A 13,521-nucleotide genomic window follows, 5' to 3' on the forward strand; every position below is an offset into this window, starting at 1 on the left:
GGTCCTTTGCTGGTATGCAAAGCCGTTGCTGAGGCTTGTGCAGTGGAAATGTAGTGCCTTGAGAGCAAAGTGGGAGCACATATTGAGCCTAGCTTTGAAAGGAAGGGCATCATCTCTGAAAATGGCTGAAGATGGTCATTCTCTGTGGTCCTTGAAGCTTTCCTAGCTACTTTTTCTTAGAGGAAAATCTGTTAGATTTGATGGGACTCTGGGACAATACATCCTTTGCAGTGCTATCAAATGAAGGATGCTGTCCCTGTCAGTACATAGAGGCTTATAAGAAAGAATGAGAGGGAATCTTTGTCAGGGAGTGTAGTGATAGGACAAGAGGTAATGACTTTAAACTGAAATGTGGTAGATCCAGATTAGGTTTGAAGAAGAAATTCTTGCTTATGAGGGTGGTGAAGCAGTGGAACAGGACATCCATCAAAGTGTTGTCTGCCCCATCCCTGGAAATGTTCAAGGCCAAGTTGGATCGAGCTTTGGGAAACCTGGTCTAGTGGGATGTGTTGGAGGTAAATGATCTTCAAGATCCCGTCCAACCCAAGCCTTTCTGTAATTCGTGGGAGAGCAGATGGGATCACATCAGTGGTGTACAGAGAATGTTAAAATCAAAGTGCAGTTCAAACTTTTATTTTGTAATGCCAGCCTACTTGTCTGTCATGAAAAATGGTTCTCCTCATGAGAGAAATGAATGCAGTTACCTTTGTGGAAAAACATCATTTGGGAGTGCATGGCTAGCACTCATGTGTTCGTAAAAGGAAGACCACATCTGATAAACTTGCTGAATGCTTGCAGCACATTACTGAATTGATAAACAAGGGACAAAATCAACTGGGAAATTAATTTATTTGGATTTCATAAAAGCTTTTAATCTTGGCCTGCAGAATAGATTGATCTGCATAGACAAGAATGAATGCTATGGATTGATAGGTGGTGTTAGAATGCACAGCAGAGGGAGAAAAGAGGGGAAATGAATTTAAAAATGGCTTTGTACAAAAGACTCTGACAGTCCGGAAGAGTGAGGCAGGAACTCCCAAGATGCGCAAGATCTGTTTGGAACTGGATGCTCTGCTCTGCCTAATGCTATTTCAGTCATTATCTCAATAAAGGATTTGCTCTGATTTGAAACCTGCAGATATTTGGAAATGAGAGGCTAGTGCAGAGGTTCAGGTCTACTTTCCCCTGCTCACTGAAGGTGTTGTGTTGGTGGAATATCTTTCTGTTTTGTGCCTTTATGCATTTGCATGAGGGTAGGAATCATTTATCAGACAGATTCACCAGCACATTTTCAATGCACTCATTTTGACGTTTGCTGATCATCAGCTGAGTAGGCAGAGCAAAATGATTTCCAGGTGAGTGTGTTCTTGAGTGATTCAATGAGCCATATTCATCTGTGTCTGCTATCTCTGTTGGTGGGGCACACATATATCATGCAGTTTGTTTCTTCATAAACATGCCTATGACATACATCAGACTGTGGTCATTTCTGTTCCTGCAAACTAGGGTGAGTCTTTGAATGACAGGAAGTACCTCACGCAGGAAGTGCATTTCATCTGTCTAATGCAGTGATCTCTTCACAAAAAATGGAGAAAATATTTTTTCCATGTGGCTGTACCATTTTTTCTTTAAATAAAACTTTTCAGAGGGCATTTTTTCTGCTAACCTAACTCACAGATCTTTGCAAAGTGTAACCCAAGACAGGGTTGAAGTGATGGACAGTACACCTGCCCTAACTGATTTACGTATCATTAGCTTCTGATAAATGGGCAATTTCAATATTTCTCTTCCCTTCATGCTCCACCTGTCACTGTAAAGCAAATAAGGTGCTTTGAGATCTTAGATGAAGAAGTGTGTTACAGTGTTAGTGAGAACTTGGAGACTTCAGCATCTGCCTACAATCTGTTTGCCTTAGCTGCCATTTGTGTGCGCAGACTTTGCAGTCAATTATATCATTTTGTGTTTTCAGAATGGAGAAGCATCCTTGTTTGAGGTGAACATCCGCTATATTGGAGGACTGTTGGCGGCGTACTACTTAACTGGAGAAGAGGTTTGCTTCAGCAGCATTTTCCAGCAACTTTTCTCTGTGTATCAGAGTATCCCATCAGCCTATACAACTACAGTCTAAATCTATAATTTGTATGTGTATTGAAATGCTACTAATGTTCTTTTAACTGCCTCACATAATTACCTTGCATAGACCATGCCTGGCTCACTTGCACAGATTTTTCTTGTGTGGGCAATTCTAGCAATATATGTTTTCACTTGGACGCATTGCTCCCCAGTGAAATGCCACGTGCAGTGATCTTTGCATTTGTTCCTTTGCATTCTAAACTTTGGCAGTATTTCATCAAACATCACTCCAGGTTCTGCCTCAGACTAAGGAGGGCAACTGGTTAGTAGCCCTTGCTCCAAACTCTGTCTGGACAGTCTCTCTGTTGCAGTAGCTTGTAAGATAAAGTGCCATGGGGCACAAGGAAGGAAGGGGTTGTCAAACTGCCATGCAGAGTACCTGTATCTTGCCAGCTCACATGCCAAAGTGATATAGCTCCACAAATTGTCCGTTTGCCTAGTAGGGACAGGAGCACATGTCTTAGGGGGTCACAGCACCTCTTGTAGAATGGTGAAGCAGCCATTCAGTGGATGCTCCCATCCTTCAGCAATTCTGCGTGAAACAGGAGTCATTTACTGCCACTTCCCTTCTTTCTCTCCAGCCCTGTACAGGCCAAAGCTTAATGCCATAATCTGTTTTATAATATGGCTGAACTGGAATTTTATAGTTGGCTATAGAGAGATCAGGAGATTATTTGTTTGTCCTAGAAGCCTTAGGCAAGCAGAAAGTCTGTTTCAAGGAGGAGTTTTGTGAGTGAAGGAACTGTAAGAATGGCTTTTATATAAATTTACCTCTTGTGCCATACACTGTCCATGGCTCGGTGCTGTCCAACATAATAGCACTGGATGGCTCATCACTGCATGGTGGCACCGTGGAGTCACACACGGGAGCTGCTCTGTTACTTTAGTTGCATTTTAAATGAGTTCCAGGAATAACTTCTACCTTTAGAATGACTTCTACCTTACCCCACCAGGGAAAACTTTCAAAGACTCAGTGCCTCTACTCAGGGCCTCTCAGTGACAACTTCAACAGGCTTCAGATCAACAGCAAAAAGAAACCACATTAAACCATAAAACTCCAATAGTGACCTCTTGAAGTGCAGTCAGCAGCAACACACAGCAGCCAGGACAGTGCCTGTCATATACCTAGTCAATGTCACCAGGCTGAAAGGCAAAATGCAAGTCTCTGTCTCCTGGATTTCCCATCCGAATCAAATTCCTGCTTCCCTGTAAGTGCATCGAAGGCCTGCTAGCTCACAGGAGATCTCAGCTTTCTTCAGTGCTGCAGTTTTGGAGCAATAAATTCCTGCTTTCTTAGAATTACTATGACAGCTTGGGCTGATACAGTGGAGATAGAAGTAAAAGGCTTCCACTTAATCTCTTAAGTCACCTGCAAGCTTCCCTTGATCAGGTCTAAGCTCTGGAGCAAAAATTAGTGCGTGCAGCAGTTTGTCCCAGAACAATTGTGTATGGCAGCTTTGTGCTACGAGCCACCATAAGCTATAATTTGATTCGAAAGCTCAAAACTCAGGCATTGTGATTAGAAAAAGGAACAGCTTAGCCATTAAACCATGAATCCCTCCTGTAAATTAGTTACAAGTTAAAGAATGTTTATTGGAAATCATGTTTTTTTTTTTTGTTTTTTTTTTTGTTTTTTTGCTACAGTACATAACACCATCTAGGAAAAGACATGTTGTAAATCTGATTCTTTGGATTTTAATTCAGTCATTTCACCACTCCTGTGTGTGCACACTGGGAAAATGTAAGAATTTGTCTCAAAAGAGTACTCTTTTGTTCAGTTCAGATAACCGAAATTTGCTGCTAAGGTATTTGGGGTGTTCTGTGAGCTCCACAGCTCTGGCTACTCACATACAGGTTGAGGGTTTGATGGGGACCTTGGGTCTGGCTTAGTATAGATTTTTAGAGGACGTTTATACAGACACCACAATTCACTATGACTTTTGGTTCAGATCTGTTGTGCAGTGGATCTATGGCAGCAGAATATCTGAAATGGTAGATTCATATGGTGCAATACTTCCATTTTTTTATAATCAGGAGTGTGAAAAACTGGATTTAAAAGAATCCAGCATGACTAGTATTCACAAGCAGTCCATCAAATGTTGATCCTCTCTTCTTCTTTTAACAGGTCTTCAAGAGTAAAGCTCTGGAACTTGGAGAGAAACTTCTGCCAGCTTTTAACACCCCCACTGGTATTCCACGTGGCGTCATAAATCTGGGCAGGCAAGACACATGTCCTTACAAACGTATCATTTTAACACTGAATGTAAAAGACCAGGACCCAAGCAGGAACAACAGCAGTTCCTCAGAGGTGCTCCCCTCTTCTTCAAGGACATTTGTTTTGCCATCTCAAAACCAAGAGGTGCTTTGGCAGAGATTGCGGGAGACTCAAATTAAACCCAGCTGTGTTTTATTAATTTTGGACTGTCCGCAGTTTCTTCCTCTACCTCTTGGCAGGGCTCCCTGCTGCAATAGCATTTCCTTCACTCTCATTTTCTTTAAAAGGTTATTTGTAGTCTGCACATAACATGGAGACCTGTATATATATTTTTTGTAATGTGCCCAACTAAATACATGTGAATTTATCTGTGTTCCATGTTTGGGGAAATTGGGAAAGGAACTGGATGGGACTGGCTGACAGTTTTGCTACTAGAAAGGGAGGAACATACAGATCATATAGTTTTCTCCGTGCTGGCAGCACTCAGGCAGGTGTGTATCCTTCAATTAGAGTCACAATATTTCATGTAGGATAGGTGGTAGTCTGTTGCTGGAGGTGATCTTTAAGACATCTGCATTAAATAGCTTGTTGAAGGTCACTTGGCAAAGAGAAGCCAACCTGCAGGCTGGACTCCCAGTCTCTGATTCTCTCCAGTAGACAGTGTTCCCTGCCAATAAGGGCTCGTTGGCTCCTTTTGATGCCTACTAACAAATTCCCCTGGGTAAAAGCTGCATGCTGGCTGAAACGCAGACAGTAGGCAACGTGTGTTGACAAAAGCCTTTCATCCTCACCTCTTGCAAAACTCAGAGCAGCAGCCATGAAAATCATTATTCATCTCTTAGCCCAAATCTCCTGTTTGGTTCCCATCTCTGTGAAGTGCAAGGCTGTCACATGTTTGACTCATGCTGATCCATTGCTCAAATATCACTGTCACCCTTGAGTTGTCTCATCTGCATGTGACCCCAGTGAAAATTCAGGCCACCACCAAGACTTTAATCGTATTTTTACAGAAGAGATGTTTGCTTCTCCTGTGGCTGATAAAGATTTGGCATAGACTAACCTTTTAAAAACCCTCCCCTGCCCTTTGTGAAGACAAAGGAAACAGACTGTGCCTGCCTAGACATTCCCAAAATGTTTTGCTGATGACCTTGTCTAAGGGCAAAGAAAATCAAAATACAACTGAACCCCCAACCTGGAACCCATATTACTGGCTTGAGCTCTGGCGTCAGCTGTGAAGCTGCTGTGAGGGCTTGGAGTGTCAATTGATATAGAAGCAAAGATGATGTGAGCTAAATCTGTTGTCTGACTAGTGCAGAAACATGATGAACAGCCACATGCTGTAAACCCAAAGGGGAAGGGAGTTATTCAGTGTGAGATAGCATGTGGAACTGGAAGCAACAGGAAGAGAGGTGATGCTGTGAGAACAGATGTTTAACCCAAATGCTGGGGCCGAAACAAAACCCAGGAAAGTTTTGCAAGAGGAATTGTCTCCCCAGTGCTACTTTTGCAAGGCTGTGCTAATTCCAGAGGGAATTGTCAACTGAAAAGCAGGACAGTCTTCCAGCATGTGTAGGCTTTTGGTGCAGATAAACTTTTATGAGTGGATAGGAATGGCATTCAGTGAAACAAATGCTGGCATTAAGTCAATTCTGAGTATACATTTTTGAGGACCCAAGTACAAAGACAGCCCATGTCCCCCTCTTCCCATAGCTAGCTGGTCTTCTCTCTCTTAACAGGTTACCTTGCAGGTGTCCCCTCCCCGGTGGTACTCTTGTAGTGCTTTCACACAGGCTCCAGAATGATATCTCATAGAGGCTTGTTTTCCATCCAGCTGGTCTAACTGCCATGTTGTTTGCCAGGTCCTAGAGTACATTGTCTTCTCAAGCTGATGCTTTGTGCTCTCTGCCTGTGTGTTACATTGTGATTTCTCTCCTGACGCTTCCTGTTCCAGGTCACTGGCCCCTGCTGTCCTTCACAGCTTCCCTAAACCTCTGCGTCTCCAGAACCTTATTCATCCTCCTCCTTGCTTAGTCTCTCTGACTTGGCACTGTTTTACTGCTTTGGATCTCTGTGAGAGAAGGAGGTGATACAGTTATATTCAGTCCAAGCTTGCCCTGGACAATGTTTAATGAAGACCCATAAAGGGGCATAAAGAGAATAGAGCTCTGGGCATTTTCCTGTGTCTAGAAGACCAAGGTCCTTTAAAAGGTGTTGAGATGTTGTAGTATAGGGCAGGTGTGAAGATCCAGTTTGTTCAGTCTGTAATGCTGAAAAATGTTTTCCTGCAAGGGGTCATTTTAGGCTCCTCTTTAACCCCAAGACAAAGTGCAGACACTCCGTTTCCTCCAGACCAGTTTTTCCTGAGTTTTACTGTGTTTTGTCACTCAGAGCTTAGATGCTTGTCAGCATGGTCCTTGCAGGCAGTGGCTTGCTGCATGTGTGGGACAGAGGTTCCCAGGGGAAAGTCGTGTCAGCTGCTGTGTGACCCCCCGTCACAACAAATACAGCCTCAGTTGGCTGCTCCCAAACACTAATTTGAACTAGCTCAGAAGCCTGTTTCTGCTTTGTGAGATTGTATTTCCTACCATCTCCCTCCAGTGCAGTAAATAAAGAAGAAATTGATTCTTTGTAGAAATGAGAACACCATGGGATTGTTTAGCACACCCATCCTAGGTCCAGCTACTTCCAGGTTCAGCAGATATGTCCAATGTGATATTAATACCACCATTAACCTGGTCAGACTGGACAGAGGGGTTTCAGCCATAAATGCTTGATGTTACTGGGGTACCCATTTTATCTGCAGACAGTGTTTTCGATGGAAAAGCTGGTGATACAGCATCCTGACAGTTTGCAGGGAAGGCTGATGTGTGGCTGTGACTGAACAATTTGAAACAGAGTGAACATATTGCTTATCTCATGACTCTTTTTGTCTGGAGGTGAAACAAATAGCTCTGGACTTGAGATGGCTTTCCATACATCACATGGAGGGGGAAGCATTTTTCCCCTCAGAAAGGTTGTTAGTTTGAGCCTCCTGTAAACAACAGAAACACTTCTGGTTTCATAGACAAGATTTCAGATGCCATCTAGTGTTCTCCCCATCACTGGAAATTTGTTACCTCATCAGTACCAACCAGAAGCAACACTTGCAGAGACAGGAAAATCAAAGCCACATCACTTCTTAGATAGTTTGGGCAAGCTTCCCTGAGCAAGAACCTGCAGAGCCTATTTTGGCTTAAGGACATAGGTCACCTTATTGTCTGTGTAAATTTCAGAGAGGTGTAGAGCTGTCATCTGTAGCAGTGGTCTACAAGAAGGAAATGGTTGAATGTAGAAGCAAATCCAGGAAGGAGGTGAATGACACTGTTAGTGCTTGGAAGAGCCCCTGCGCTTCCATATCCTTTATTTGGTTTACTTTGAGGATAAAGGGACAAGGGATGCCTTCCTCATCCCCAGAATTGGTTTCTTCCTTTGCTCCAAGGAGGATTTCTCTCCATCCATGCATGGGTTTGGCAGGGTGAGAGGGGGAAAAAACAAAGTGAGAAATGATACACAAAAGTAGGATCAGAGGCACTTTGTAAAGCTGGCTGCTTCAGACTGTTCGCCAGTTTCTGTAGTTTTATTCTGTCCTTCCTGTTCTTGCAAGATGAGTACCGGTAGGGTACTTTCAGAGTTAGATTTGTTCTGTGTAGATGTTAAGGTTCTCAGTGGCTTTTTACTACAGTCAGGTTTGACCAATGGCGACTTTCTCCTAGCACTGATGTTGATGTATGCTGTATCCCCCTGAAACCAAGCATACGTTGGGAATATCAGAGTTGTATATGACTAAAGAAGATGAAATTTTGTTGAAACAAGGTGCTTAGGGACAGTCTGGATTCTATGTAAAATATCAGCTTTGTGGGATGTTTGAGATGTAAGTTCAGTCGAGGCTACTTAGTGATGTGTTTTATCCCAAAGTGTCTTGTATAGTGCGGCTTGTGAATGTTCTTTCAAAGTTTCCTTTAAGCTTTTTGGGAAGGCTTACTTTCCCACAAAAAATGCAGTTTCCCAGTACGTGCAGTCTGTTTGTCCTATCCTAAACAATCCTTTGTAAAGCTAGTGCTCCACCCCACTAGTATTGGTAGAGTCCTAAAAATCTATATATGTCCTTTACATGGCCCTTGTCGACACCTGATGTGCATTGCATGCACATAGCAAAAGCACGGTTTGCACTGGGGCAGGGAGTGACCTCAGGTGTTGGCTGTGTTTTCGTGACAATGAAGGCTCCCTTTTCTCTCCTTGCAGTGGCATGAGTTGGAGTTGGGGTTGGGCATCTGCCGGAAGCAGCATCTTAGCAGAATTTGGTACCTTGCACTTAGAATTCCTGCATCTCACAGAGCTCTCTGGCAACCCGGTATTTGCGGAAAAGGCAAGTACTTCCCAACTGACTAATGAAATCGTCCGTTCATACTCATGGGGGCAGGGCTGGAGCAAAGCAGCACGTTGGTTTGCCTGCAGCAGAGAGCATGGCAGCAGTGTCCTCTCTCCTCAGTACTAGTACAACTTACACAGGAGAAATCTTCCAGAGTGGGACATGGGTCCAGAAACCTGTATCTTGCAGGGTGTGTAGATCACTCGACTTCAGACCAATTGGCTTTGGAGGGCAGCTACTCCAGTGTTTTCTTCAGCCATTTTTATTTGCTGTAGCAACCTCACCTGCATGTTCCCATCACTTGTGGGGAAGATAGGAACATTTTTCCCAGTGTCTCAGTTGTGTGGCATTGTAGTAGAAACTTATTCAGACAAGGGCACAGCCAAAATAAAGCTGTATGTTGGATCTCAACTGAATATAATTGTTAATTCTTATATCCTAATAGTAGTTCCTCGTACTCACAGACCTTTTTGCTCTAAAAAGCCATTATGCTCAAGCATTAGCTCATTATGCTCTAGCCAACAAGATTTCTGCTGAGGTTTTATGTGTAGGACAGTCCTGACAGTTGGCATATTGGATTCCTTCTATGTAACTTGTAACTGAAAATCTATTAATATTATACACTACCTTGAGCTTTTTTTTTTTTTTTTTTTTTTTTTTCCCCACAAGTGATCTTGTAGTGCATGTGAGAGCAATTTAGTAAATATGCCATTGGATACCAGTTAGTCATTAGCTTTCACTGCACATACCTGAGAATGGCCTTTGAGGGCAACAGTTTGTTCCAGGTTGAATCCAAACTACCTCCATGAGCTTAAAAGAAATGAGGCCTATCCAGAGTTCCACAGTGGGTTGACAACAGACAGTGGTTTTGGGATTGCCAGTAAAAGCCTCAGAACGGTCCATTTCTAGGGTATTTCCAGTGCAGGTCTGTCAGTTCTGAATCAAGAAGAGAGTTTATGGAAAAGAGAGGAAGTAAGAGATGGAAGGAACTTGGAAAGCAAAATGAAGAATATTATGGACTGTGTGGAAAGCAAGAGGAATGCTACAGAGGAGTGGTCAGGAGAGAAAAGCAGAGTGTGAAAGGAAGCTAGAAACCTAGGAAATTCTGTAGACAAGACAAAGAAAGATTGTTGATTTGAAATAAAGGAGACAAGCTAAAGATGCTTGAGAACAGTGATAAAGACAAATTGATCAGAGGAGAGTTGGGGGTGGGTGAGAAAAGACCAGTGGAGGGACCAGGACAGGGTGTGAAAAGAAAGTGCATGGGAAAGAAATGATGGAGGGGGGACAAGGAGAGATGAGCACTGAAAACACAAGGACAAGAAGACGCAACATTGAAAACCAGAATTTCATCCATATTCCAGGTTCAAACTGTGGCATTTTGAGCCAGTCAAGCCACTGACCCCAGTGTAACATATTTTCTTTGCCTGTTAAGCCCGTAGAGGGATAAAGGCTGAATTTTTCTGATGGACTCCTATTAGCTGACCGTGTCTGGTGTGTGCCACAGAAAACATATCCCATTCATCTTGATACCCTGTAAGAGAGAAAACAGGATGATAAGGGCTCAAACAGCCCATCCTGTGCGAAATGATTTCAGAGAAGCAGATCAACTCATTAACTTGCAGCTTGGGACTTGTGTGATTTTAGCAGGAATAAAGTCCATCTGTGTCTTTTATTCAAACATGTCATTACTGAATTTTAGTAGCATGGCATACTAAATATTATGCAGCCTGATGACTTACGTGGAAATACCATCTTAAGTCTGTAGCCAACTTTTACATACAAATCATTTGATTTCATAAAAGATTTAGAGTTTATTAGCTGTAGGTTATGGTAGAATATGTATACTACTTACCACTTACTTTCATGCATTATGGGAAAGGTCTGTTGAATTTAATGGGGGTGAAACCAAGGGAGGTTATAGAGTATAGGTAAGGCTGTGCTAGCACATTAAAGCAGCTGTCTGTTGTTGAAATTAAAAGAGCAAATTCGTCATGTTAAGTGACCGCATGGTGAATTGAAGTACTATGTGAGTCATGCATTCCTGCCACTCCTTTCCCTTTGGATCATGACAAAATCACTCTCTGCATCCTATACATTTCCACCCAGATCCCAAATCCTTAGGATTTCTTCTGGACCAGCATTGGGAAACTGCTTCTGCTGCTTGCTGAACTAGGGCCTTACAGGATTTTTAGAATCATTTTTAGAAGTCCACAGAACTGGACAAAGATTGTGCTGAGGAGTCCAGCAGGAAGGTCTCTCCATCACAGACCTCGCACTGGAGAGCCATGTCATTGAGTTCCACTTGCATGATGATTCACAATGTTGCAGGGCTGCTGTGCTTGTTCAGGCACGGATTGGCACTGATGAATTAGAGTTCTCAGGGACAGTGAAAACGGGTGTTTCTTTTCAGCAGATAAGTAACATAGTTCTCATCTCTCATCTCTCCTAGGTGATGAACATCCGCAAAGTCCTGAACAGAGTTGAGAAGCCACAGGGTCTTTATCCCAACTTTCTCAGCCCAGTGACAGGGAACTGGGTGCAGCGTAGGTATCAGTCTGTATTCAGAGTCCCACCTGTAGCATTTAAATCTTTACATTATTCTTTAAGAAGAAATAGTAACTGTCAGAGCAGCCAGCCAAGGAAATGTCTTGTCAGGAAGCCTGTTATAAATGTGATTAGATAATGCAACCTGATTTGGAAGATGAAATATAGTAATTATACACTTACTCCATCAGCATTGTTTCCAGCTGCGTCTTACCTCCAGAAAGAGAACTAGGCCTTTCCTTCACAGGGGAGGATCATGGTACCTGGTTCATCACACAGATACTAGAAATCAGCATATCTCTTTAAGATCTTATCCTGCAGTCATCACCTAGCCTGTGGGCTTCCTTGGGAGTTGCACAGGATGACTGTGAGCAGAAGCCCTGTGAGACTTGGTTCCTGAGAATGTGGTAGCAAATAGGAAACCACTGGAAGAGGCTTGCATATGCTCAGATCCCCTGAAGATTTAGGAATGCATTTGCTTGTGTGCATTCATATACCTGTCAGCATGGTACCTGCTCTGTTGTGCAATTTGGTGCAAAACAGTGAGACAAGTATACATACTTTTTCTTTTGTTGGGAACCCAGCACTGTCCAGCCACGAAGACACTGGCACTAAAACAATTAGTGCCCTGATATAGAAAAGGGAGAAACAATTAGGAAAGAGCTTGGAAAGAGCAAGAAAATAGTAGAGGTAGTGTTCCCAGTGAAAGATTATTTATTGTCTTGCTTTACACACACAGCTACTTCTTTACCCAGTGAAGAGACTGTACTCCTCTTTTTGTGCCACCAAAGGGGCTTACCCTCTGATAGTTACATGAGAAAGGCTGCTTCTTCTGGTCTGTCACAGATCCCTGACCACAGCTTTCCACTCTGTTAAGGATTTGCTTGGTTTCGTGAGGGAGGTTAGCTGGATTTAATGTTTCTCTGTCAAAGGGAAGTCTTTTTTTTTTTTTTTTTTTTTTTTTTTCTGAAGCTCTTTGTAGCCTGTCAGTGGATTACATTTTATATTGTTTAAGCAGATTTTGGATCATGCATTACTTGGTGTCCCTGTGTCATGTTGCACAGATCCCTCCAGACCTTTCTAACTAGTATTTGTGAGTAATTTGTGAGTATCTGATTGTAAGTGACAGGCAGTTGCATGGCTGCCATCATCTGAGACAGTGAGAGCACACCAGCTGTTAGCAATCCCTGATCTATAGCTGCCAGATCAGCATGTCTAATGCTAATTGACAGGGCTTGTCTTGAAAAGTTTCCCAACAAAGCATCTTGGGTGGCTGCAGTTGTCCCGTTAAACCAGAGCTGTCCTTTGGTGCCATGAAGAAAGAAAATAGGCTTCTATGTTTGTCCCATTAACTGATCTTCCATGTTATCCCAATTCCTTTGTGAGCCGCTCAGCTTCCCCTCTACATTTGTCTCTGCAGAGTTGTTGCAATATGTTCCACTGGAAAAATTAATCTTCTGTCAATGACCAAACCCCTGAGATGCTACTTCCTTTTTGTTATTCCCAGCTGGTAGCCATACTGCACATTTTCCCAGACACAGGCGTTAATTCTGCCTGTTGATTGGTGCTGAGAGGAGAAGTGTATGTCTCTTAGATCTGCTGTTGCCGTAACTGCTCATTAGTGAATCTTTGGGAAACCGAAGAGCTGTGCTCTTAATTCAGATGGCTAAAATAGTCAGCTTGATAGTGACCATTAATGTCTTCTGCCAGTAATTCTATTTATGTCTCCAAATTTGACTTCATTGTACTGACCTGCTCCCATCCCTTGCTGACCTAGAGAGGGGCCTGTTGTTGGTGCTCAGAGCTTATTAAAAGCAGTCTCTGATTACTTGTTCTGGGATAGAGTGATTTATGCAAAAGGACTAGAGATGTTCTCTCTCCTAGGCTTTCACATGATGAGGACAACTCCTGGCATAGAATCCTGTAACAGTTGTTCATAATGTAATGGTTGTGGTCTGAATCTGCATTCCATTTAGGGAAAAGACTCAGCATCTTCTGCACCTCCAATATTACTGCTGCAAAATAGATTAGGAAGGACTAAAGAAGGAAGGCAGCTGCTGCCTGCTACAGAGATGTTCCTTGTAGGTACCAGGCTCTCATTTTCTCTCTTTTCATTAAAGCTGTTTGCAGGAAGATGTTTTTCTTGGAATTACTGTGATTTTCTTAAAAGGTGTATCTTTGACCTGGCTGAATGAGCAGGTCTTCTAAATGAAGAGGC

The 13,521-nt window shown here is 42.8% G+C and overlaps 1 protein-coding gene across 2 annotated transcripts in view; it reads left to right on the plus strand.

Moving 5' to 3' along the window:
• Positions 1-13,521, plus strand: part of MAN1C1 (mannosidase alpha class 1C member 1) — a 43,363-nt gene that overhangs the window by 23,468 nt on the left and 6,374 nt on the right. For both annotated transcript variants that reach the window (XM_068657627.1, XM_068657629.1), the window contains exons 5-8: positions 1,970-2,050; positions 4,259-4,353; positions 8,630-8,753; positions 11,209-11,302. In XM_068657627.1, coding sequence (XP_068513728.1) covers positions 1,970-2,050; positions 4,259-4,353; positions 8,630-8,753; positions 11,209-11,302 — 394 coding nt within the window. The remainder of the gene's footprint in view (positions 1-1,969; positions 2,051-4,258; positions 4,354-8,629; positions 8,754-11,208; positions 11,303-13,521) is intronic.

This window comes from Anas acuta, chromosome 21 (assembly GCF_963932015.1).
Source record: "Anas acuta chromosome 21, bAnaAcu1.1, whole genome shotgun sequence".
In the NCBI taxonomy this organism is placed as follows: Eukaryota; Metazoa; Chordata; class Aves; order Anseriformes; family Anatidae; genus Anas; species Anas acuta.